Source organism: Heteronotia binoei, chromosome 7 (genome assembly GCF_032191835.1).
Source record: "Heteronotia binoei isolate CCM8104 ecotype False Entrance Well chromosome 7, APGP_CSIRO_Hbin_v1, whole genome shotgun sequence".
In the NCBI taxonomy this organism is placed as follows: domain Eukaryota; kingdom Metazoa; phylum Chordata; class Lepidosauria; order Squamata; family Gekkonidae; genus Heteronotia; species Heteronotia binoei.
The window spans coordinates 12833397-12860165 of NC_083229.1; the positions used below are offsets into that span (position 1 = coordinate 12833397).

Sequence of the window (26769 nt, forward strand, 5' to 3'; positions counted from 1 at the left end):
GAAAAGAGTTGCCATGGAGGTTGGTTGTGATGCTTGGTGCATTCTTGTTTTCAATGCTTGCCTTTACACTTCGCCTAGGAGAAAGGAAAGGGAGGGGATTCAGATCTTGTTTTGTGACTAAACAGCTGAGGTTTTCAGCGTGACTTCATTCTATTTGACAATGAGTTACTAGTGAGGTTAATTTCATAGAATCAAAGACCGATCTCGCACTCACCGGAAGCCGCTCTCACGTCCGTCTTCTCAGCGCGGCTTCCTTCCGATTTCCCACGATCTGCCCCGGGGCTGCAGCAAGGATCGGCGTTTTCGCACAGCAAAGAGAAACCGCTAAAAACCAGTTTCTCTTTGCTGCACAAAAACTCCGACGCTTGTTGCAGCCCCGGGGCAGATAGTGGGAAGGAAGCCGCGCTGAGAAGACAAACGTGAGAGCGGCTTCCGGTGAGTGCGAAATCGGTCCTGGAGTTGAAAGGGGCCCTACAAGCCGTGCAGTCCAATCAATGCAGAATCTGCCTAAAGCATCCCAGACAAGGGTTCATTCAGCTGCTGCTCGATGGCTGCCCATGAGGGGAGCCCACCACCACCCTATGCAGCACAGGGGAGTGCCTGTGAAAGCAGCCCAGAACCTCTGTTGGTAGCACAATCTTGTTAGAGGTCGTTTGCATAGGAAAGGTAAACTTGAACCTTTGGTTGCTCTGTCTCTTTGAAGAAGTTGGAAGTTCAGCAACTCAAGAGTAGAGATGCCCATCCCCAGGTGGGAGGGGGCCCTTCCCTGCTTCAGAGTCATCAGAAATGGGGGGGGGGGAGGGAAATGAATGCCGGGCACTTCATTATTCCCTATGGAGATCGATTCCCATTGGGTTTAATAGAGAATTGATCGGGGCTCTGGAGGAGTTGTTTTATGAGGTAGATACACCAAATTTTCAGCATTGCATCTGATGACTCTTCTCAAAAAGCTCCACACGTTTCAAAACGATTGGACTAGGGGGTCTAATTCTAAGAGTCCCAAAAGAAGTACCCCTATACTTCAGTATTTCTAATGTAGGGAAGGCATTTAAAAGGTATGTGGTTCATTTAAATGTGATGACCAGAATTCCCTTTGGAGTTCAAGTGTGCTTGTCACAACTTTGCTTATGGCCCCACCCCCATGTCTCCTGGCTCCACCCCTTAAGTCTCCTGGCTCCACCCCCAAAGTCCCCAGATATTTCTTGAATTGGACTTGGCAACCCTATGCTAACAGGAACAGCTCTCTGCTCTCCTCTAAGAAACAGCCTTTCGAATATTGAACGAGACCAATCCTATCCTCCGTCAACCACCTCTTCTCCAGACTGAACATCGCCAAATCCCTCAGCCTTTCCTTCAAGGGCTTGGACTCCAGGCCCCTGATTGTCCTTGTCACTCTCTTCTGCACTTGCTCCATTCTGTCCATGTCGTTTTTGAAGTTAGACCCAGGGTTGGATTAACAGGCCAAGGAGGCACTTGCCTATGGGCCCCCCCACGCCTTTAGGGGCCACAAGCCAGCTTTCCCCCTGTTCCCCCCCCTACTTTTAGCCATCTGAGCCTGAATGTGCAGCCAGCATCTGGAGCCACTCTTTGCCTAACTTGTCTGGTGAGGCTGCTGCTGGCGTTGTGGCCAAGTTTGCCTCTCTCTGCCTCTCCCCCGCAGCTTTGTCAAAGAGGCTTTTGAGAAGGTGCCTGCAGGCTGCAGGGGGAGGGGCCGTGGAGGGGGCAAGTGCTCAGACTCTGAGATAATTTGCAACACCCCCCCCCCCAAGATTTTGACTGCTTACGAGTCGCCACAGGATTTAATCTGGAACTGATTAGGCCTCCAGAACTGCACACAGTACTCTGGCTAGTATGAATTTAATTTGAATCAAAGGGCATCATTCTTCACCTTGAATATGCACAACAAGGTTATAGGATGGGGGAGACTTGTCTTAGCAGTGGTATGTGCGAAATGGATCTAGAGATCTTAGTGGATCATACGCTGAACATGAGTCAACAGTGTGATGCGGTGGCTAAAAAGGCAAATGCCTGGAAAACATGCAAGAGTCACTGTAGTCAGCTGCACTTTCCATCTCTGTAAGTTAAAGTGAACATCTATCTATGTAGATATCCAGTACTCTGGACAGAGTCTACCTCCCTAGTTTCCTTTCTCTGTGGCTGAATAAATTCTCATAATTGCTCACTCACCTCTTCCCCTTTTCAGAAGCTTGGTCACTATGATTTTATCCTTCCCTCTTGCTTGCTGTCCCCGCAATCAAGGCTTCAGGACCTGCTTAAAGGGAAGAGTCCAGAGGTCACATCAAACACAAATAAACACAAATATTGGCATCTGACTATAGGTCACATCAAACACAAATAAACACAAATATTGGCATCTGAACTCACAATGCACATACAAAACATAAATGTTTCAAGCAGAGGCACGTGACAAAAGGAGTGGAAAAGGAGAAGCAGAGTACAGACAACAGAAAGAAGCAAGGGAGGAAGAGGAGCAGATAAATCTAGAAATGGTAGGGCTTTGTTTTGGTTACTATAAGGACTTACGGGTTGAAGCTGAGGAACTTATAGGAAGTGAGAGCCAGTTTGGTGTAGTTGTTAAGGGTGCAGACTCTTATCTGGGAGAACCGGGTTTGATTCCCCGCTCCTCCATTTGCAGCTGCTGGAATGGCCTTGGGTCAGCCATAGCTCTGGCAGAGGTTGTCCTTGAAAGGGCAGCTGCTGTGAGAGCTCTCTCAGCCCCACCCACCTCATGGGGTGTCTGTTGCGGGGTAAGAAGATAAAGGAGATTGTAAGCCGCTCTGAGTCTCTGATTCAGAGAGAAGGGGAGGGAACAAATCTGCAGTAGTCATTGTTGTGTACACTCGGGGGAATAGGGTAAAAAAAGAAAAGAAAAAGGAACATGTAGAGCACCCAAGGAGATGAATTCAGCAACATAAAGGGATCGCATGCAGAGTCTTACCTTCTTCACCAGATATTCGAAAGAAACTGGACACAGCCTTTTACTAGGGACGGAGGCTAAATGTTCTAACCCCACACACAACTGTCTGGTATATCTCCCACAGAGCAGCAGAAATACTCTTAAGTTACCCCTCCACCCCCCCCCCCAAAAAAAAAAGCCTACCAAACAGAATGAACAACTCACCAGTGATCTGTATCAGGCAGTCTGCCGAATCTGAGTCATTGATAGGGATGTGCTTATTCTGCCCGGGATTTCCTGGCTGCTCCTATCTACAGGTCCAGGTTTACAGGTTGCTTCTTGAGTCTTTTTGATCTGAGAGGTGAAAGCAGTCCTTCTGTTGTTATCTTTGACTTAGATAATTCTGAGAAAGTTGCAGGTTCTGAACATTCAGGACCATCACAAGGAGAATTCACAGCCCCGTCATGGGACTCTGATTCCACGCAAGCTATGATTGCTGTGGAAGAACCCACATCAAGTACACCATTCCACCCAGTAGACACCTCTGTATCCTTGAACTCAGGTTGTTGTCATAGTGCTGAAGAAGCTTCTAGGACTTCCTGGGTCTCAGTGAGAGACAGAAGATGGTCTACATGGCATCTCCATCATGTTCTTTCCTCTGGACTGAAGAAAATTTCCCCATCAAGCATTAGTCACATCTCCAAAAACGCACCTGTCTGAGAAATCGTTTCAGAAGGAAGCCATGTTGGTCTGCAAGAGAACAGTTATATTCAGGTCCGATAACATCTTAGAGACAAACAAGACCTCACGGTTTAAGCTTCAAAGACTCAAAGATCCCTTCATTGTAAGGAATAGTTTTTTCTTCTGGCAGCGTGGGTGAAGTACAGATGGACCATCTTGATGCACGGCCCATAAATGCATAACCGGAACCCATTAGAGATGGGCAAAACCTATTATTCCAGAGGTTGCCATAAAAAGTCCTTAAGTGTGGAGGAAATGGATTCTCGGATTTCATGTCTTGCGAGACATCCCATCCCTGAAAAAGGAACTTGCAAGAAATTCCCAACAAGATTTGGATGTGGAGGATCATAACAAATGTAATGGAAATTGAGGGGTGGGCTTTTTTTGCAAATTGCGTGGAACCTGCAAGGGAAGTACGGAAGTGAATGCATTTAGGAAGGGTTAGACTTCATTTTGCATAGAATGAGGACTATCCCTGTTTACTTAAACCGATTTCACACTATGCTTGTTCCAGGATGGAGAGCCCTTTTGCTACTGGGACTTCTTTCCGTTTTCGCACAAATTGCCCCGGAGCTGCGAGTTGGCATGCTGCTATTCTGCAGCAAGCGGATACGCTGATAAATGTATTCCACTTGCTGCAGAATAGAGGCACACCAACTTGCAGCTCTAGAGCCAGTTTGGTGTAGTGGTTAAGTGTGCGGACTCTTATCTGGGAGAACCGGGTTTGATTCCCCACTCCTCCACTTGCACCTGCTGGTATGGCCTTGGGTCAGCCATAGCTCTCATAGACCTTCTTCCCCTGTAGTGGTTAAGTGTGCAGACTCTTATCTCGGAGAACCGGGTTTGATTCCCCACTCCTCCACTTGCACCTGCTGGAATGGCCTTGGGTCCGCCATAGCTCTCATAGACCTTCTTCCCCTGTAGGGGTTAAGTGTGTGGACTCTTATCTGGGAGAACCAGGTTTGATTCCCCACTCCTCCACTTGCACCTGCTGGCATGGCCTTGGGTCAGCCATAGCTCTCATAGACCTTCTTCCCCTGTAGTGGTTAAGTGTGCGGACTCTTATCTGGGAGAACCAGGTTTGATTCCCCACTCCTCCACTTGCACCTGCTGGCATGGCCTTGGTTCAGCCATAGCTCTCATAGACCTTCTTCCCCTGTAGTGGTTAAGTGTGCAGACTCTTATCTGGGAGAACCGGGTTTGATTCCCCGCTCCACCACTTGCAGCTGCTGGAATGGCCTTGGGTCAGCCATAGCTCTGGCAGAGGTTGTCCTTGAAAGGGCAGCTGCTGTGAGAGCCCTCTCCAGCCCCACCCACCTCACAGGGTGTCTGTTGTGGGGGAGGAAGATAAAGGAGATTGTGAGCCACTCCGAGACTCTGAGTGAAGGGCGGAATATAAATCCAATGTCATCTTCTTCTTCTTCTTCCAGAGCAATTTGTGCAACAACAGAGAGAAGCCCCGGTAGCAAAAGGGCTCTCCACCCCAGAACAAGCATAGTGCAAAACTGGTCCCAGGTTTACCATAAAATTCAAGGATTGAACAGTATATTTTAACTTAGAAAGAAAAGGTTGAAGAAAGAAGATGGGAAAGAAGAATTGATAACAAAGAAAAAGATTCCAGCTTCTACCTTTTCCCAGTCCAAATCCCGTCTCAAAATAGACGAAAAGATACTTCAGACATTCTATTCAGAATTTAGAAAAAATTTAATGATCACTTTTTTTATTTTAAAGGAATTTGTCCATCCAATGCTGATCATCCAACCCCAACTAGAGAACAACTAAGAGAGACTTGGAAAAGAAACTTCAGATATTCCCTTCAGAATTTTGAGATCTTGGTCTTGATCACTTTTTTGATTTTAAAGGAATTTGTCCATCCAGTGCTGATTACCCAACCCCAGCTAGAGAACAACGAAGAGATACTTGACTTGATTCAACAGGGTGGGGCACAGAGTCTACATCCAAATGCACTGACCAGATACCCAGGAAGGAGCATGCATTAAAAATAGGAAATTCTGCAGTTCTCCCAAGATGTTCTTGAAAGCCCTTATGAGGGGAGGAAATTGCATCTAAGATCTTATGTCTCAAGGGAAAGTTGCTTTTTGCATTGGTAAACAGTGCAAAGGTATTTTCAAGCGATTGTCTGGGAGTCTAATGGAGATCTTGGGAGAATGGAGATCTTGGGAGTTCCATTTTTCTTTCTGTGCTCTAAAATGGATGATTTGTGGCATATTAATCTGATGTTCTTAACCCAAAGTTTTAAATCTATTGGCGCTGAACAGCTATGAGCACAGATTCTAAGTTCCTCGTGAACGCACAGCATCATCTCTTTTACCTTTTAAAGCGCCCAACACCTGTTCAGTGATGATAGATTAAGGGTTGGAACTTATTTTGGCCCCCATAGCCCAAGAGGTGATTTGTGTGATCAAAGCTGAAAACTCCGTTCTTTTCTTTGACCTTATTGACCCCAGGTGAATCTACTCGGTTAAAACAACAGTATACCCTTTCCTAGAATAAAGTTTGAGTCCAACGAAGTTTTATTCAAGGTTCCAAAAGAAGTCATGCACAACTCACATATGTTCAATCAAGTATTTTGCACAGGCAATGCATCAGTTGAAAATACAGACAAAAACATAACAAACATTTAAAAAAATGATCAACCAATTCAGCAAGGAGTGACAATAACAGGGATGTTAGCTGAGCTGTAAATTTTAGATATCAATGATGGGGACTGTCAATAGCCAGGGCATATATGGTTAGTTCCTTTGCATAATAAAACTGTACACATCCAATATAGATTGGTGATGATTTTGCATCCCTGGTGGTACAGTGCAGAAATGCAGATAAACGGAATTCTATAAAGATTTAAGAAGAAGAAGAGGAGGTTTTATACCCTGCCCTCCACTACCTGAAGAAGAGTTAGTTTTATACCCTGCCCTTCACTACCTGACAGAGTTTCAAAACAGCTTCTCAGAGCAGTTACAATTACCTCCCCTTCCTCTCCCCACATCAGGCACCTTGTTGAGTAGGTGGGGGTGAGAGAGTACTGAGAGAACTGTGACTGACCCATAGTCACCCAGCTGGCTTCATGTGGAAGCGGAGTGGAGAATCAAACCTGGTTCTCCAGATTAGAGTGCTGCCACTCTTAAGTACTACACCAAACTGGTTCTCTTCAGGACTGGTCCTACATGTAGCTCTAGCCACAAAGGGCAAGTAGAGTTAGAACATAAGAACATAAGAGAAGCCATGTTGAATCAGGCCAACGGCCCATCCAGTCCAACACTCTGTGTCACACAGAGGCCAAAAAACCCAAGTGCCATCAAGAGGCCCTTGAGTTTGGTGTTCTACCACCAAACCATAGCTCTTCCCCATGTTTGGCCACTTTTTATAATCCTGTAGCACCTCAAAGGATAACCAATTTATGGTCACCTTTTTCCCTCAGGGGGACTGTGAATTTCTGGAAATGGGAAGTGATTGACTTCATTGATGAGGCTCAAGTCTGACATCTCAGCTTCTTTCTTATTTTTAAAATAGTTTTGTCTTACAAAATGTAAGAATGTAAGAGAAGAACATAAAAATATAGGAGAAAGAACATAAGAGAAGCCATGTTAGATCAGGCCAGTGGCCCATCCAGTCCAACATTCTTTGTAACACAGTGCCCCCCCCCAAAAAAGTGCCATTTGGGAGAGACGGTGGCTCAGTGGTAGAGCATCTGCTTGGTAAGCAGTTTCAATCCCCGGCATCTCCAAATAAAAAGGGTCCAGGCAGGTAGGCATGAAAAACCTCACCTTGAGACCCTGGAGAGCCGCTGCCAGTCTGAGTAGACAATACTGACTTTGATGGACCGAAGGTCTGATTCAGTATAAGGCAGCTTCATATGTTCATATCAGGAGGTCCATCAGTGGGGCCAGGACACTAGAAGCCCTCCCACTGTGCCCCCCCCCCCCAAGCACCAAGAATACAGAGCATCACTGCCTCAGACAGAGAGTTCCAACAATACGCTGTGGCTAATATTCACTGATGGACCTCTGCTCCATTACCTTATGGAACAGAACATTTCTACATGGCTGTAGGAGGATTGCTTGTTTCAACTCAGAGAGAAGGTTTCAGGTGTTTTTGGAAGAGAAAAGGGATTGCCAAAGAGCCCTGCTGTCATGCTAACCCTTTTCTTTCCAGTTGCAGTGGTGTGATTCTTCTTCAAAAGATGCCAGGCACTGTCTAGAGAAGGACTTTTAATTTTAAAAAGACTTTGCAACGGAATGTGTCCACCCTACAGGTTTTCTTTGTGCATTTTGCAATTGAACACCACATTGGAACCTGCCTGTGACAAAGGAAGAATTTCAACATGGCTTCTCTTATGTTCTTATAGCCAGCTTCAAGAGGAAATTGGATAAATATGTGGAGCAGAGGTCCATCAGTGGCTATTAGCCACAGGGTATTGTTGGAACTCTCTGCCTGGGGCAGTGATGCTCCGTATTCTTGGTGCTTGCGAGGGCACAATGGGAGGGCTTCTAGTGTCTTGATGGACCTCCTGATGGCACCTGGGTTGTCTGGGCACTGTGTGACACAGAGTGTTGGACTGGATGGGCCATTGGCCTGATCCAACATGGCTTCTCTTAGGTTCTTATGTGTGACACAGAGTGTTGGACTGGATGGGCTATTTGGCCTGATCCAACATGGCTTCTCTTACGTTCCTATGTGTGACACAGAGTGTTGGACTGGATGGGCCATTGGCCTGATCCAACATGGTTTCTCTTATGTTCTTAAGAAGCTTTTGGCTCTTGGAATGGCATCATACCCAGCTTTCAAGTTGGGTATCCTCAGTACAGCTTTTATCCTCCTTGAAAACCTTCTGGAGGATTATCTTCATGCTCTCCCTACTTCTAGACTTCCATGGTTTCCCAACCAGGAAATAAACGACTGGGTTGACGCCACTGTTTAAGCAGATTAATAGAGCTGCGACACGTTTTATGTTCACTGATACATGATTGAAACCACTGAGGATGGAGATGACATTATATGGAAAAGCAAAAAGGAGGAAGAAGAGAAGGGTGAGGCAGACGACGGTCAAAAGCTTTCCCCTCCGGTGCTGTTGTTCTTTCAAACACACTTTGAGGAACAGGGCCATGGCAGCAATAGTCATGACTGGGAGGCAAAGCACGGCATTCAAAATCAACTGGCAGAAGCTTCCGATATTTTTTTCCCATGGATTAAAATGTGTGAAAGCGATGGTCATTGCAGTAAGCAGGATGGAGAGGGCCCATGTGAGCGCACACACAATGGTGGAAGAACGCGGCGGTCGCTTGCACTGATGCCAAAAAGGGAAGAAGACGGCCACACACCTGTCAATGCTGATGGCCGTCAGGAGAAATTGACTAGCGCTGTACATTGCTAGGGACAGGAAAAAGAAGACCTTGTAAATGTTAAGAAAAACAGAACTAGATATAAACCGCAAGCTAAGAAGCTCAACTATAACGGACAGGAGGACTCCAAAATCAGCCACAGCCAAGTTCAGGATGTAGGTGATGAAAGGATTCCTCTTAATGCGGAAGCCGAGAAGCCAGATGACAATTCCATTCCCCAAGACTCCGAAAATGCAGATGACCAATAAAGGGATAGAAATAACTTCTGGAACGTGAACGACAAAACTCTCTTCTCTTCCATTCTCAGAAAAGTTATGAGTTGAAATGTTTTCTGAAATATAATCGTAATTTTTACTGACATTTGGGAAAGAAGGGTAAGTATAATTACAGTTTTTAAAATGTTCCAGGGCAGCACCCATCATGGAAAGAGTTGACATGTTGATGTTGGTTGTGATGCTCAATTTTGGCTTTGTGCATTCTTGTTTTTAATTCTTGTCTTTACACTTCTCCTAGGAGAAAGGAGACAACGGGAGATTAAAATCTTGCTTTGTGAATAAACAGCTGAAGATCATTCGATTTGAAAATGGGTTACTGGTGAGGTTAATTTCATAATATCATAATATCATAGAGCTGGAAGGACTCTCTATGTGGAGAGCCAGTTTGGTGTAGTGGTTAAGTGTGTGGACTCTTATCTGGGAGAACCGGGTTTGATTCCCCACTCCTCCACTTGCACCTGCTGGAATGGCCTTGGGTCAGCCATAGCTCTGGCAGAAGTTGTCCTTGAAAGGGCAGCTGCTGGGAGAGCCCTCTCCAGCCCCACCCACCTCACAGGGTGTTTGTTGTGGGGGAGAAGGTAAAGGAGATTGTGAGCCGCTCTGAGACTCTTTGGAGTGGAGGGTGGGATATAAATCCAATATCTTCTTCTTCTTCTCTGCAAGCCATGTAATCCAACCCCCTGATCAATGCAGAATCTGCCTAAAGCATCCCTGACAAGCATTCATCCAGCTGTTACTTGAACCCTGCCCATCAAGGAAAGCTCACCACCTCCCTAGGCAGCCAGCTCCACTGCTGAACTACTATTTCTGTATATCTCTCCCACCCCCACATCCATTTCCACCCATAATTTAAACCCGTCACTGTGAGTCCTGTTCTTCGGTGCTATCAGGAACAGCTCCCTGCCCCTCTTCTAAGCGACAGCCTTTCAAATACTGGAAGAGAGCGATGATGTCCTCCTTCAGCATCCTGTTCTCCAGACTGAACGTTCCCAAGTCGACAGGGATGCAGTTATTTTGCCCCCGATTCCCTGACTGCTATGAACAGGTCCGTGCTTACAGGTCTTTTTGATCTGAGAAGTGAAAGCACCATTCTGGCTTAGGCGGTTCTGGAATTGTTGCAGGGTCTGGACATTCAGGACCATCGCATGGAGTATTTACAGCCCAATCCCAGTATTCACAGCCCCATCATGGGACTCTGATCCTACTGAACCTTCCTACCAGAGCCGGATCTAGGGGGGGGGGCAGAGGGAGGTGCTTGCCCCAGGAGCCAACGGAGAGGGGGGTGCCAAATTGGGTATGGAGTCCATTGTATTCTATGGGACCATAATATAGAATGGCCCAAAAGGGGGCATCGTTTTTTTAATTTTGCCCCCCTCCCTCAAAAACATGTAGATCCGATCCTGCTTCCTACTGAAGCTCAGATATGATAAAATTGGGCTTGGCTAGGTTATCCAGGTCAGGGTTTTTTTAATCAATTGATTAATTTTTAGTACATTTTAACGTACTTTGAATGCTTTATTGGATCTTGGCAACTGTCAGCGCAGAGGCATTGAAGTTCCAAGAAGGAATACACTTGTCTTTGTTCAAAACAAAGTTTCCATTTATTGAGATACAGCAATACTACTCACTACGCAGGTTCATTGATACTAATAGCAAAATGGACACAGGCATAGGCATTTACTGGCATGCATCAAAGCATAGGGGTTTTAAATCACTTCTCATAATAAAGTTGGGGCCTTTCTGCTGAAAGTAACCAGTTCCCATATCTGTTATCTTCCCACATACACAGCCTGTCTCTCCTCCCCTGCTGTGGCCTTGCTCGTCCCGGCCAGGCGCCTGGGAACTAGCTAGATGTTTTCTACTTCAAAGGCCTTTGGCACCTTCATCACCCCTCCCCGTCCACCCTTCACATTCCCCTGTAACACTGGTGTTAGTAAAGTAAGGATTTGCAGGGTTAGTTCACAGTAAATAAACCTTTCAGGTAATAAAGCAAACTTCAAGGCATACAAGCTGACAGCAACAGCAACACACCTATTCAGTCTTGCTACAAAAAGCAGAGCAACTTGGAGGGGAAGTCGGTCAGCTCACCATCTCTGCAGTGTGATAACTTGGAAATGTAGGGTTGTGGGAATTCAGCTCCTTGCTAGCGGGCAGGTTGATGTGGGAAGACACCGCAACCCGGTACGACCCTGTTTTGCAGGATGTATCCTCTGAGTCACTGGTGGCAGCAGAAGTTTGTTTTGGAGTCCCTGCAGCAAGCAAAGGGAAAGAGGCCTAGGCACCAACCAGAGACACTGGAGGACTGCAAGGTTTTCCAAACTCCACTCCCACCTCAAGGGCCGACCTCAAGGTATAGGAAAAGGCTTACAAGCCCTGTTCCTTCATGGTGGTCTGGATTTAGGGTTGCCAAATCCAATTCAAGAAATAGCTGGGGACTTTTGGGGTGGAGCCGGGATACTTTGGGGGTGGAGCCAGGAGACACTGGAGATGGAGCCAGTAGCAAGATTGTGACAAGCATAACTGAACTCCATCACATTTAAAGGGATCACACACCTTTTAAATGCCTTCCCTCCATTGGAAATAATGGATAGGGGCACCTTCTTTGGGGGCTCACAGAATTGGACCCCCTGATCCAATCTTTTTGAAACTTGGAGGGTCTTTTGAAAAGAGGCGATGGATGCTATGCTGCAAATCTGGTGCCTCTACCTTAAAAAACACCCCCTAGGGACCCAGATACCCACAGATCAATTATCCATTATACCCTATGGGAATCGGTCTCCATAGGGAATAATGGATTGCCCAGCAAACATTTCTATCCCCCCTCCCACTGCTTTCCAATGACCCTGAAGTGGGGGGAGGGCCTCCAAACCAGGGGATCCCCTGCCCCCATCTGGGGATTGGCAACCCTATCTAGGTTTTAATTGACGAGTTTCATTCTGTATGTTCTTAATTATTTTGTTATTGTGCTTTTCCATCTATATGAATGAATATAACAATACATTTTCAATTGGGATCAAAATTATCCTCCTACAGAAACATGAATATCCTATGCCAGACTGAAGCAATGATAGGCTGAGGATGATCAGATGAAAATCCGGTATCAGAGAAAATGCTGATTTTTTTTTCCCCCACACATGAAGGTGCATTATACCAAATCAGGGTCCTTAAGGGTCAGTATTGTCAACTCAGAGTGGCCTCAGTTCTTCAGAGTCTCAGGCAAAGGTCTTTCCCATCATCTACTGCCTGGTCCTTTGAACTGGAGATGGTGGAGAGAAATTCTGTTGCTATGGGAATTGCTTGATACTATTATCTGTTACTGAAGAAGTGGAGGTAAAATGTACAGGGGCAGCGTAATGGAGTAGAACTATTCTTTCCCCCCACTGCACCATTTTTAATTCCTTTGATTTCATAATTTTTCAGTCCTGTAGGATCTGAAGATGGTTTCTTCAATATCAATTGTTCTGTTATTCAAAGCCTTCGAAATACTTCCCTTTTATAGATTTTCACAAACCAGTAAGTGCATGGTGCAAGGGGGCTCATTGTCAAGCATGATATTTCTGGTTCTTGAATCGATATTCATTCTATACTCATCTATCCCCCCTCTCTGCACTCTTTTCCTTTTCTGCATAAAGACTCTCCTTCAAAGCCTTCCCCGCACCTGGTAACTCTCAGTGATTCAGGATATACAAGTAACCTTGTCATTGTAAGTAAAATGCCTCTCCCACGAGTTCCCATCCATATGTCTTATCAGCAAGCAAGGAATGTGTGGGAGCCAAGAGAAGTTGTAGTACCCAAATGAATAGTTGATAGTACCCTTTGAACCTTCTATGCAATTCACATCAGTGTGTGATGCTTTTGAAGCTATCTGCAACTTTGCCTTTGAAGTCGCCTATAAGACTGTGCGTTGTGTGAAATTCTGTATCACTTCCAAGGTATCGTTCCTTGGAGCAAGTATTGGATTATCAATAAAATGAGTCTGATTTAAACAAAAGCTTGTTTATTCGAAATATCGATGCTTGATACTCATCTTAGATCCCACATTTCAGATCTTTCTCCTCTTCTTACACTGCAAGAATAGTAAGATATACATGCACAAATGATGTAGAGAAACTTCCAGAATGTTCAGTATGAATTGGATCTACTCTAGAATCTGTCAAAGGAATTCATCGCTGAATAAGGAACTTGTGAGAAATTTCCAGTGGAAGTTTTGGAAGTGGAGGGCCATAACAAAAAGAATGGAAATGGAACCTTCAAGGGAGGCATGGAAATGAATGCATTTAGGAAGGGTTAGACTTCAATTTGCATAGAAGGAGAACTATCCCTGTGTTCTCAGGTTTATCTTAAAACTCAGGGACTGAACAGTATACTTTAACTTAGAAAGAAAAGGCTGAAGAAAGAAAGATGGTGAAGAAGAATCCAAAACCAAGCAAAAGCTTCCAGCTCCTACCTTTTTCCAGTTGAAACCCCTGTCTCGCAATGGATAAAAAAGGATTTCAGGCATTCCCTTCAGAATTTTAAGATCTTGGTCTCGATCGCTTTTCTGAATTTCTCCATCCAGTGCAGATTATCCAATCCAAGCTAGAGAATAATGAAGAGATACTTGGCTTGATTCAACAGGGTGGGGCACAGATTCTGCATCAAGATGCACTGACCAGACATCCAGGAGGGGGCATCCATTAGCATTGGAAATCCTCCACTTCTCCCAAAATATTCCTGAAAGCCCTTAAGTGGGGAGGAAATTGCTTCTAAGGTCTTATGTCTCAAGAGAAAGTTGAGCTTTATATTTGTAAAGAGTGCAAAGATGTTTTCAAGTGAGGGCCTGGCCGTCTAATGTAGCTTGAGGACTGAAATCTTGGGAATTCATTTTTTCCCCCTGTGCTGCAAAATGGATGGTTTGTGGCATATTAATCTAGCGTTCAGAACTCTTAAGTTTTAAATCTAACGATGCTGAATAGCTATGGGCACGGCTCTAAGATCCTCATGAATGTACCAGGTCATCTCCTTTACCTTTTAAAGTGCTAAACACCTGTTCAGCAATGATGGATTAAAAGTAGGGTTGCCAATCCCCAGGTGGAAGCAAGGGATCCCCCCGTTTGGAGGCCCTCCCCCCGCTTCATGGTCATTAGAAAGCGTGGTGGTGGGGAAATATCTGCTGGGCACTCTATTATTCCCTATGAAGATCGATTCCCATAGGGTACAATGGGGAATTGATCTGCGAGTATCTGGGGCTCTGGGGAGGCTGTTTTCTGAGGTAGAGGCATCAAATATTCAGCATAGCATCCAATGCATCTTCCCAAAATACCCTCCAAGTTTTAAAAAGACTGCACTAGGGGACTCAATTTTATGAGCCCTGAAAGAAGGTGCCCCTATTCTTCATTATTTCCAATTGAGGGAAGGCATTTAAAAGGTGTGCGGTCCATTTAAATGCGATGGCCAGAACTCCCTTTGGAGTTCAATGATGCTTGGCACAGCCTTGCTCCTGGCTCCACCCACAAAGTCTCCTGGCTCCGTCCCCAAAGTCGCCAGATATTTCTTGAATTGGACTTGGCAACCCTAATGAAAAGGCTGGCATTTACTTTGGCCCCCATAGCCCCAGAGGTGATTTGCCCGATCAAAGCTGAAAACTCCACGCTTCTGTTGGACATTCTTGACCCAGTATGAACCCATTTGCTTAAGATTTAGAATAATCTCCTAGGTGATAGATTTAAAATCATAGAATCATAGAAATGGAAAGGGCCTCCAAGGTCATCTATACCAATCGCCTAACAATGCAGGACATTCACAAACACCTCCCCCCCCCCAACACACAAACACCCAGTGACTCCTGCTCCATGCCCAGAAGATGGCAAAAAAAATCTTCAGGATCCCTGGCCAAACTGACTTGGAGAAAAATGTCTGCCTGATCCCAAAGTGGTGATTGGCATTTCCCTGTCAGCAGGCCTCAGATTCAGCAGGAGCTCACAGGAGCGCAGCTCCTGAACCTTTCTGAAGGTCCCCCCTCTTCCTCCCCACCTACCTACCTTGTCCATTGAATAGTAGGTGGAGCCGCATAATGGTCCCTGGATTAGGAGAGTGGGCAGCCAGCCAGTCACCAGGGGCTTTGCCACGCCCCCCAGCAGCCCTCATTAATCCCTGCAGAAGCCCACATCACACCTTCTCCGTTTCTTATGTGATTTGGGGTGCCAAGTGGCCTTGCTGGCCTTTTGACTGGCAAGGAGAGCCCCAGGCAAGCGAGGCCTGCAGGCCTTCCTCACCCAGAGCTCTCCTTTCTTGCATTAGGTTGCTTTTGGCTGGGGGGGGGCAGCATATGCTAATGAGCTATGCTAATGAGCTCCACCGCCTATTTTTTTCTACAAAACGACCCCTGCCTGTGAGTATAAGAACAGGCCACGAGAACTGAGCATTGATGCAACCTCTCCTGCCCTCCTTCTCATGATCTAAGTTCACAGCATCAGCATTACTGTCAGATGGCCATCTAGCCTGTTTATTGGGTCTGTATCCTGGTCTCCATGTATCCTAGGGTTGCCAAGTCCAACTCCAAAAATATCTGGGGACTTTGGGGGTGGAGCCGGGAGACTTTGGGGGTGGAGCCAGGAGACACTGGGGTGGAGCTAGGGGGGAGGGGGGAGAAACGGCACCGGGGAGTGTGGCGAGCCGCCCCGTCTCGGAGCGGGCGATGCTGCTGCGCAGCTGCCGCCTCTTCTCCGCTCGCCGTGGCTGCTCCTCCGAGCTGGGCTCAGCTTGGGCCCATCTCGGAGGAGCAGCTGCGGTGGGCGGGGAGGGGGCAGCAGCGGCGCGGCGGCGTCTCCCGCTCCGGGATAGGGCGGCTCGCCATGCTCCTTGGTGCCGTTTCCCCCTCCCCCCGCTTCCGTTTTTTTGGGGAGTGGGGGAAGAGGCTGGAAATCCTGGGGTCCCCCGCCAGGGCGGGAGGGTTGGGAAGCCTAATGTATCCAGAGCAGGTAGCATAATGATTTTTTAAAATATATATATATATTTTAAAATAATGCATAAAATACAAGGCTATTTTGTAGCAGGAACTCCTTTGCATATTAGGCCATGCCCCCTGATGTAGCCAGTCCTCCTGGAGCTTACAGAATCTCTGTCTTAAGAGCCCTATAAGCTCTTGAAGGATTGGCTACATCAGGGGTGTGTGGCTTAATATGCAAAGGAGCTCCTGCTACACACAAAAAAAACCCCTGATAAAATATAATAAAATACTTAATGATATCTGATAAAAATTGAGTCTTCGGTAGCCTGCCGCCTCGCGGCTTGGCTGCTGAGGGCCATTTGCCTCCCAGGACGGGAGAGTGGACTTTCGCGCGTGCTTCAGGTGTGACTTTAGGGGGCGGGGTTTGAACGTGCCTCTTGAGGCCCTCCACCCCCTCTTGTCAGTCCCTCGACGTTGCTCAGCAGTAAAGGAGCGTGCTTCTATCGCTCCGTGCCAGCAATGAGGGATTCAGGCAAGGCCGTTTGGGGCCTGGTTCTTTTGATCTGCAGATTGTTAAAGGAGCGTTGTCGGATTGATTGGTGTGGTCGTGTTGATAGCGGGGGGGGGGGGGGGGGCTTATCTTGCCTTTGCTTTGCGAAGGCTGGGGGGCTCTTTTGTTGTAGGTGGAGCGGTAATATTTTATTCCCCGCCAAACACACACACACCCCCCGTTCTTTAAAGTTACTGGTGATTAGAGGCTAAGCAAGGGCTGCATTAGTTGGTAGGCAGAGGTGAGACCACTAGGGTCTGATTCTTTACTGAAGGAATCATCCTCAAAGCTAGAGCCTCTCCGGTTGCTGTTAAGGTTGGGGTGGATAGGTGATCTTCCTGGTGAGTCTTCTGCTGGCGGCCATTGCTCCTTCTTCTTGGTGGGAGCGGGGCGGCCATTTTTATAAAAACATTTAAGTTTGTGTTAAGGCGGCGGCCATCTTAGGTGGTGGTTTGAGAGGCCATTTTTTATCCATTCCTTCTTCTTTGGGGTGGCCATTTTACAGGCTCTCAGCCTGTGCCAGGGCGGCGGCCATTTTAGTGGTGATTTTAGGGGTGGCCATCTTAGGGTCTGTGTTTTTTGTTTCCTCTTTTGCTGGCATTCCTTTTTAATTAGGGGAATGTCTGGACGTAAAGGAGTAGGAAAGTCTAAGGGCAAGCAGCCTGCACGTAAGGCTCCTAAGCCTCCGCAGAAACGTCCCCCACCTCTTTCATCTTCTGATGAGGAGGGGGAGGATGAAGTGATGATGATGATGATGATGATGATGATGATATTGGATTTATATCCCACCCTCCACTCCGAAGAGTCTCAGAGCAGCTCACAATCTCCTTTACCTTCTTCCCCCACAACAGACACCCTGTGAGGTGGGTGGGGCTGGAGAGGGCTCTCACAGCAGCTTCCCTTTCAAGGACAACCTCTGCCAGAGCTATGGCTGACCCAAGGCCATGCTAGCAGGTGCAAGTGGAGGAGTGGGGAATCAAACCCGGTTCTCCCAGATAAGAGTCCGCACACTTAACCACTACACCAAACCGGCTCGCCACACCAAACCGGTGAATGCGGCTATTCTTGCGAGGCTGTGTGCCCTTGAACAGGTGTCTGGGTTACCACCATCGTCCGGTTCTAAGAAGGGGCTTGTTTCAAAGATGGCTTTTCAGGCCGATATATTGACTCATTTATCTATTTTAGAAGGCAGGTCCACGGCTGCTCCCGGAGGAACTTTGGGTTCTGGTGTTCTGGATGCTGGAGCTGGCACTTCTTCTGGAGCGGGTGGTGCAAGTACCGCTTTGGTACCTGGCGGACTTCCAGGTAAGGTTGGTGATGGTGCTGAGGCTTGCACAGGGCTTGTCTGGCCATGTGGGCCTGGGGTCCAGCTACACCTGCTGGCGCTGGTGTGGCTTCTGAGAGTGCAGCCACTTCTGCTGGAGGTGCGGGGCCTCAGACTAGCTGGGCTTGGTTGCAGGGTCAGTTTGGATCGTGGGGGAATTGGCCGGGGGCAGGGCAGTTGGGGGTCACACCTCCCTTAGCCGGGGGTTGGGGTTTACCTTCCCCGTATGGTTCAGTTTCACCTTTTGCCGGCCACAAGAGATAAGATACTAAAAGGTGAATATGTAGATATATTCTCCCTTTTATTTCGGGCGTTGGAAAAAAAAGTCGAGGAACTTGACAATAAGGAGAAGGAGAAGCTAAGGAAGAGGAAGGTTGATCGGACCTGGGCCAATTGGCTTCCGGGGTTTTTTTTATTTATGCAAGGGTGATAGCGCATGCTCAGCCCTGGCGGGCGGCAGCGCTAATCCAGTACATGGACATCATATACAAAGGGTATACGATGTTCAGCAGCCCGGCCTGGATTCAATATGACCAGGAATTCAGGATGAGGGCCGCCTTGTACCCTTCCCTTCCCTGGGATCGGATACATCAGCAGTTGTGGCTGTAGGTGATGTCACCAGCTTGGCCTAACTTGGGCAACCGCTCTGACAGCAGCCATTTAGTTGCTGAGGCTTCCTCCTCTCAGGCTTCTTCTTCTTCTTCATCTTCCCGCGGTTCGGCGGGGCAGGCGGTTCAACCCCGCTTGCTTTGTTGGGAGTTTGGCTCACAGGGGGTGTGTAACCGGAAAGCTTGCCAGTTCAAGCATGAATGCCCCCTGTGCGCCGGCCCACACTCCTTTAATAACTGTCCAAGAGTTCGGCCACGGAAGGGTCAGAAGAGACAGAGAGGGAGTGGGGGTTCTTCCCAAGTTGGAAAAGGGCCCCAGCCCGATAAATCTGGGACCTCTTGAACGGTGGCTACTCAGGTACCCACGTAGGGCCGATAGTTTATATCTGTTGCAGGGTTTTACATTGGGTTTTAGAATTCCTTTTCAGGGTTCTCAGGTTTCAACTTGGTCTCGGAACCTTAGTTCGGTTAATGGTTTAGAACATATAGTGGAGGCTAAGATTGCCAAGGCGCTGTCTGAGGGCAGGATTTTGGGCCCATTTGCTAGTCCTCCGGTGGTTAACCTTAGGGTTTCCCTTTTGGGGGTGGTCCCGAAGAAGGCGCCTGGTGAATTTTGTTTGATTCACCACCATTCTTACCCCAAGGGTTCTTCTGCTAATGATGGGATCCCCAGGGAGCTTTGCTCATTTAGGTATACTTTGATCAGGCCATGGGCGTCGCTCGACGCTGTGGTCAGGGGGCTGAGCTGGCAAAATGCGATATCAAATCTGCATTTCGCCTTCTCCCTGTCCATCCGGATGATTTCGCGCTTTTGGGTTTTTCTTTTGCAGGGCAATTTTACACGGACAGGGCTTTGCCTGTGGGCTGCTCTGTATCATGTGCAGCTTTCGAGTGTTTCAGCACATTCCTTGAATGGGCTGCGCGTGAGAAAGTGGGTTTGCAGGATGTTGTTCATCATTTGGATGACTACCTGTTTGTGGGTCCTGCTGGTACTGGACGTTGCGCTCAGTTGTTGTCTGGTTTTATAGAGCTGGCCACTGAGTTGGGTGTGCCATTAGCCGAGGAGAAAACGGAAGGCCCGGCCCAATGCCTTGTGTTTTTGGGGTATTGAGTTGGACACCCTAACGCAATTGTCCAGGATTCTTGGTCAGAAGCTGGAGGATTTAAGGGGTAAGATTAGGACTTTCCTCCTCAAGAAGAAGGTTACGCTTCTTGAGCTTCAGCAGTTAGTGGGGCACCTTAATTTTGCTTGCAAAGTGGTTACCCCCGAAAGGGCCTTTTTGCGCAGGTTTTGTGATGCTATGGCGGGCCTTCGTTTGCCCCAGCATAGGACTAGGGTTACCAGCAGCATGAGGGAGGACCTGCAGGTGTGGCAGGAGTTTTTGGAAGCCTTTAACGGGGTTTCTTTTTGGAGGGAGGACATGAGACTTCAGGTCATGTCCGATGCTGCTGGGTCATTGGGTTTTGGGGTCTACTGGTGCATGGAAGTGTGGCCGGATTCATGGGTGCTGGCTGGCGTGTGCAGGGATCTCACTTTTTTAGAATTTTTCCCCATTTTAGTTGCGGTTTGGTTGTGGGGGAGCAATATGGTTGATCGCACCATTCATTTTTGGTGTGGTAACATGGCAGTTGTTCATGTTATTAAGTCCCTTTCATCCAAATCGCGACGGGTTATGAGGTTGGTGAGGGCCTTCACTCTGCGTTGCCTGCGGCTTAATATTTTGTTTTTGGCCAAGCACGTTCCTGGGGTGAATAATGGGGTGGCTGACGCTCTCTCTCGTAAATAGATGGAGAAGTTTCGTCAGCTGGCCCCGGACGCCGATCAAGAGGTGGCGCCAATGCCCCAGGAGCTATGGCTGATTGGAGAGCCGAGGCCTGCTGAGCGATAGGCCTAGCCATTGCGCCTAGCACCAGTCTTACGAACGTGCTGTGCGGCAGTTTGAAGACTTTAGGGCCGAGGAAGGGTATCACATTGTTTGGCCCCTCCCGGTGGAGCAGTTGCTCCATTACTGTGTTTCCTTAAATGGTAAGGGATTGGCCATGCGATCGATTAGGGGACGCCTGTCTGCGCTGGCTTTTGCTAGCAAGGTGTTGGAGTATAAGGAGGAAACACAGATTTTCGTGTTCGAAAGATGCTGGAAGGGTGGTCCAGAGAGGTTGGGCCTAATCCTGACACCCGATGCCCTATGTCTCCTGGGATTCTTAGGGGTTTGAAAGGGGTTTGGAGTGCAGTTTGTGCATCTCATTTTGAGGCTGTTTTGTTTCATGCAGCCTCTTTGGTGGCCTTTTTTGGGGCATTCAGGGTTAGTGAGTTAGTGGCAAGCTCCAGGAAGTATGTTTCAGGTAGGGCGTTGTTATTTAGGGATGTTAGGTTAACGGGGGGTAAGACGGTTCTTACCGTCTGTCATTCTAAGACGGACCAGCAGGGTATGGAGACTCTTTTGGAGCTTGGTCTGTGCTCGGAAGCTGAGCTTTGCCCAGTTTCTGCATTGGCTGATTATTTGGCGGTAAGGGGAGGTTGCGAAGGGTTGTTGTTTTGTCACTCTGGAGGCAGCCCTCTGACAAAACATCAGTTTTGGGCAGTGAAATCTAGGGCCTTAGCTCTTCTGGGGTTGTCGGGAGTGAGGTTTGGTACCCACTCCTTTAGAATTGGGGCGGCCTCTACGGCCGTGGTTTTAGGATATTCTGCTCTGTCCATTCAGCGCCTCGGCCGTTGGCTGTCGAGGGCTTATAAAGGTTATATTCGTCCTTTGCTCCATTCATAGCTTTGTTTGTTGGAGCTGGGGTAATTATGGTTAGGTTTCATAACTTGTTTGTTTCTTTCTTTAGATGCTGTTGTTCCTGGCCGGAGGAGCCGAGTTCTTATCTGAGGGCACAGTTATGTGTTTTGGGCGGCACATCAAGCTCGGAGGACTGCTGTTGGCTCTCAGCTGGGGCTCAGCAAATATATTACGGTCGAATGGCAGGGGCGCCGGGGTCTTCAGTGGCCTGGCCTGCTCCCGCTTTTGTTTCATGGGTGTTTGGCTCCTCCTCCTCAGGTTTTGATTATTCACCTGGGGGGGATTGATCTCGGGCTGGTTAAGGGTAAGACTTTGATTTTGCAGGCCCGAGATGATTTCAAGTACATAAGGAAGAGATGACCTGGTACCATTATAGTTTGGTCGGCCATGATTCCGCGCTTGGTATGGCGCAGTGCTTGGAATCCAGCTGGGATAGAGAGGGGCTCGTTACAGAGCAAATAAGGAGATCCGTAAGATATTGCAGGGTGGTTTGGGCCGCTATTTGCCTCATCCAGATGTTTCTAAGGAATATCCTGACCAGAGTGGATGGGGTACATCTCTTGGAAAAGGGTAATATGCTTTTCCTGAAGGATCTTCGGCAAGGGCTGGTTTTGGCTTTGGGTGTTTCGGTGGGTGCTAAGCCCTAAGTAGAGACTTGGCCTTAGTTGTGGCAGGTTTTACAGGGTTTTTGGTGCCAGGCGGCCTGGGGCGGACCGGTTAGCCTCCCCCTTTAGGGAAGTTAGGGGTCTGGCAGGATCAACCTTTGGGCATTGGTGACCCAAGGTGTGTGAATGCAGACTGTCCTGGAGACTCGATTGGATGGGTGCCTTTTGCTGAGAGACGCGTCTGGTGACTGGGGCCCTCCAGTGCGTGCCTCCCTGCTGGGCCTGCCTGACGGGAGCTGTGACACACAGCTCCGGGTGGGGGGCCGGGTCTCTCGCCTGCAAAAAAGGCAGGGGAGTGGTCTGTGGAGACCCCTGGCCCTGACCTGGAAGCAGTTCTGGTTGCCCTTGTCGTTGCTAGGATTATTTAATAAAGTGGCCCATATTTTTACCAAATCACTTGTGTCCACCTCTTTATTCCGACTTGGGGGGCAATCAGTATTCTATGCCAGTTTGGTGTAGTAGTTAAGAGTGCAGCCTTTAATCTTGGAGAAATGGTTTGATTCCCCACTTCTCCACAGGAAGCCTGCTGGGTGACCTTGGGTCAATAACAAGTTCTCTCAGAGCTGTTCTCTCAAGAGCAGTTCTCAAAAGAGCTCTCTCAGTCCCATCTACCCCACAGGGTGTCTGTTGTGGGCTGAGGAAGGGAAGGAGATTGTAAACTGCTCTGAGTGATGAGTGGGGTATAAATCCAGTCTCTTCTTCTTCTTCTTCTTTGACTCAACTGGCTGAGCTATCCAAGCTCATGTCTTTCACAGCACCCACTACTGATACAGCTTTCCTGTATCAGAACAATTTGATTCCTGACAAGGAGCACACCTCAAGAACTTTTCTAGTTTGTTCTGAATTTAACACGCACAAAACTATTAGAGAATTTTGCTTCCATATTATACTCTATTGCCCTAGAACTGTATGCATCTTCAACGCCAGTTGTCTCAGCCAATTTTTAATAGTCCATTACAGTTACATAGATAGAATAATTACATGAATCCATAAAAGTATCTTTCACAAAGAGAAACAGGTCATAAGTGAGGAGCTCAGTCTAAGAAGCAGCTCCTCAGTCCATTCAACTTCCCATATTTGTAGGTTTTTAAAATAATCTCTTTACAATAGCTAGCTGTCCCACTTGATGCAAGGGTGTGCATTCTTGCTAACGAGTTATAACTTCAATCACCCTGCAAAATTATCTATACCTGAACTCTATAACATTTTTCAGTTCACTCTTGCTAATTTTATCACAAGGAAGTCTGTTTTTAAAACAGTGATTACAAGTTTCGCATACATTTGAATATCTATTGGCCTTCGCCCAATACACCCCGTCTTTGAACTTTATCTTCACTTCTTTGAAGCTGAATATTCCTGCCATTCTCAGACCCTTTTTATTTATTTATTATTTATTTATTTCTTCGCATTTATATCCCGCCCTTCCTGCTGAAGCAGGCTCAGGGCGGCTAACAGCAGTCAAACCCAGACAATAAAACAATAGCAAACCATTAAAATTAACAATAATCTTTACCGATCAAGCAATTTAAAACAAGTTAAAATGATCTAAAACAATTTTGGTGCTAGTGTTGGTACTATTAAATTCAGCTATGTTGGGCATCTACTTATACTGTAATTTAACTAAAGGCAAGTCGAAATAGAACTGTTTTACAGGCCTTGAGGAGCTGGGCAAGGTCCCGCAAGGCCCTTTTTCACTTGAGGGCCTCAGCCGATAATATCTATTAATATGGGTTACGTGGCTTCAAATCAAAAGGCAGTATTATTTTGTTACTCCTTTGTTTCTTGCCCCTCTTCAAGGCTGTTCTTTCCTGGGTCACTAAACTCTCCTTTTGGGCATGTGTAGCTGAGATGCTAGTTGAGATCTGGTTCTGGTCAGAGCTGACCCTGCCACTAGGCAAGCTAGGGGATTGCCTAGGGCGCCGGCCTTCTGGGGGTGACAAATTGGGCACCCCCATGTGACTCAGTGATGTTATGAGTGCGGGGGGGGGGGAGGCTCCAGAAGTAGTCTTGCCTTGGCCAGGGGTGGCCAATGGTAGCCCTCCAGATGTTTTTTGCCTACAACTCCCATCAGCCCCAGCCGTTGGCCATGCTGGCTGGGGGTGATGGGAGTTGTAGTCAAAAACATCTGGAGAGCTACCGTTGGCCACCCCTGGCCTAGGGTACGACACATTCTAAGGCCGGCCCTGATTCTGATGTGCAGAAATATTCTTCATGATCTTTTGTTTTTGTGGGGGGTGGAGGCTAAACTCAACAACTGTTCCTCTATAATCCTGGCCTTATCCATGACAGAACACTCTATTGAACAGCCTCTTCAGAACAGATAAGCATGAAGAAGGCCTCCTCTTCCGTTCTTCTTGCCTGGCACTCCATTCTGCAGGGCTTTATTTTTGTAGCAGGAACGCCTTTGCATATCAGACCACACACCCCTGATGTAGCCAGTCCTCCTGGAGCTTACAGTAGGCCCTTTAATAACAGCCCTGTAATCTCTGGAGGATTGACTACATCAGGGGTGTGCAGCCTAATATGCAAAGGAGTTCCTGCTACAAAAAAAGGCCCTGTTAGAAGGACAGGACTATCCTCCTCTTGGCCCTTCAAGTGTTTGTAGAGCTGCTTGTAGGAACTAGGGTTGCCAATCCCCAGGTGGGGGCAGGGGATCTCCCGGTTTGGAGGCCCTCCCCCCGCTTCAGGGTCATCAGAAAGCAGGGGGGGGAGGAAATAGCTGCTGGGCGCTCCATTATTCCCTATGGAGACTGATTCCCATAGGGTATAATGGAGAATCCAAGACAATTAAGTTTGGCAAGACCTCGTGAATGGCAACTTTATTGTGTGTTAGGCCTATGAAATCTTGCCATACTCTGATAAATTCTACGAAAAGCTAGTCAAAGTTTTATCGAAACAGGGGAAGATAAAGTACTACCTCGTTGCAGTGCGTACTGTGCTTCTGAAAAAGTTACACTGAAGAATCATCATTTGAAGTGGAATTTACATCTTCCTCGGATCTTCTCAGAAGCAAGAGAGAGAATATTGGTTTTCTCCTGTCAACCACCTGGGGACTGGCAACCCTAGTGGCAAAGGAAAAAGCTTTTGATGATGATATTGGATTTATATCCCGCCCCATACCCTGAATCTCAGAGTCTCGGAGCAGTCACAATCTCCTTTATCTTCCTCCCCCACAACAGACACCCTATGAGGTGGGTGGGGCTGGAGAGGGCTCTCACAGCAGCTACCCTTTCAAGAACAACTCCTATGAGAGATATGGCTGTCCCAAGGCCATTCCAGCAGGTGCAAGTGGAGGAGTGGGGAATCAAACCCGGTTCTTCCAGATAGGAGTCCACACACTTAACCACCACACCAAACTGGCTCTTTTGCCGCTTGAAATGGCGTCATACCTGGGTTGCAACCGGGGTTTCCTCAGTACAGCCTTCTTCCTCCCTGAAAACCTTCTGGAGGATCACCCTCATGCTCTCCCAGCGTCTAGACTTCCATCGTCTCCCAACCAGGAAATAAATGTATGGGTTGACGCTGCTATTTAAACAAGCTAAAAGAATTGCCCCACGTATTATGTGTAATGTGAAATGTGCCGTGATGTGGTCAGTAACGATGAGGATGGATATGATATTGTATGGAAAAGCAAAGAGGAGGAAAAAGAGAAGAGCAAACAAGACGATGGTCAAAAGCCTTCCCCTTCGATGCTGCTCTGTTTTAAAGCAGACTCTGATGAACAGGGAAACAGTTGCAATCGTCATGACTGGGAGGCAAAGCCCAGCGTTCACAATAAGCTGGTAGAAGTTTTGAATTGTTTTGCGTGGCTTAAGATACATGACCACATAGGTACTTGCAGTAAGGAAGACAGAGAAGACCCATATGAGCGCACATACAATGGTGGACAAAAGCGAGGGCCGCTTGCATTGATGCCAAAGTGGGAAGAAGACGGCCACACACCTGTCAATGCTGACGGCCGTCAGGAGAAATTGACTGGCGCTGTACATTAATAGGAACAGGGAGAAGAACACATCCAGGGGAAAATGAAAAATAAATATTTTTGATATTGATCTGGATATTGCAATCGTAACAAATAGGAGGACCCCGAAATCAGCCACGGCCAAGTTCAGGATGTAGGTCATGAAAGGATTCCTCTTAATGCGGAAGCCAAGAAGCCAGATGACAGCTCCATTCCCCATGGCTCCAAAAATGGAGATGACCAATACAGTGATATGAATAACTATGCTGCTTCTTAAACTCTCCTCTCCTCCATGATCAAAGTGGTTATGAGACGAATTATCTTCCGAAATATTATCATAATTTCTACTGACATCTGGGAAAGAGGTGTAAGTATAATTAGGGTTATTGAAATTTTCCGGAGTAGCATCCATCATGAATAAAGTAGTCAAGGTGATGTCAGTTGTGATGTTCAGTTTCTGCTTTGTGGATCCTTGTCTTCACTTCTTGTCTTTACGCTTTGACAGAGTTTGAATGTGCAGGAAGGTGTGGTCCCCTGAGTGAGCAGATAGTTGGGTGCACTCCAGAACACTGTGGTAAAAACACAGACTCCACAACAGCCAGTTAACAGATATATTTTGGGTTAGACGGGAGAGGCAGTCAAGACAGGCAATGGTCATAC

At 47.3% G+C, this 26769-nt stretch overlaps 2 protein-coding genes across 2 annotated transcripts; both read right to left on the reverse strand.

The window, feature by feature from the left end:
• Positions 1–8447: 8447 nt before the first annotated feature.
• LOC132574847 (mas-related G-protein coupled receptor member H-like) lies at positions 8448–9440 on the reverse strand. The gene has a single exon (XM_060243078.1). The coding sequence runs from the start codon at positions 9438–9440 to the stop codon at positions 8448–8450; it is 993 nt and encodes a 330-aa protein (XP_060099061.1).
• A 711-nt stretch (positions 9441–10151) lies between these two features.
• On the reverse strand, positions 10152–26524 carry LOC132574849 (mas-related G-protein coupled receptor member H-like). The gene is made up of 3 exons (XM_060243080.1): positions 25538–26524; positions 11382–11567; positions 10152–10325 (listed from the first exon to the last, which is right to left on the reverse strand). Exons 1-3 carry the CDS (start codon positions 26522–26524, stop codon positions 10152–10154), a joined length of 1347 nt encoding a protein of 448 aa, XP_060099063.1.
• Between the last annotated feature and the right edge of the window lie 245 nt (positions 26525–26769).

Coding starts and splice junctions, on each gene's coding strand:
- LOC132574847 (XM_060243078.1), bottom strand. CDS start 9,440: ATGATGGGTGCTGCCCTGGAACATTTTAAAAACTGTAATTATACTTAC.
- LOC132574849 (XM_060243080.1), bottom strand. CDS start 26,524: ATGATGGATGCTACTCCGGAAAATTTCAATAACCCTAATTATACTTAC. Junction 11,568..25,537: donor AAACCCCGGTTGCAACCCAG/GTATGACGCCAT, acceptor GTTGGTGCCTAG/GCCTCTTTCCCTTTGCTTGC. Junction 10,326..11,381: donor GTTATCACACTGCAGAGATG/GTGAGCTGACCG, acceptor TGTTCATAGCAG/TCAGGGAATCGGGGGCAAAA.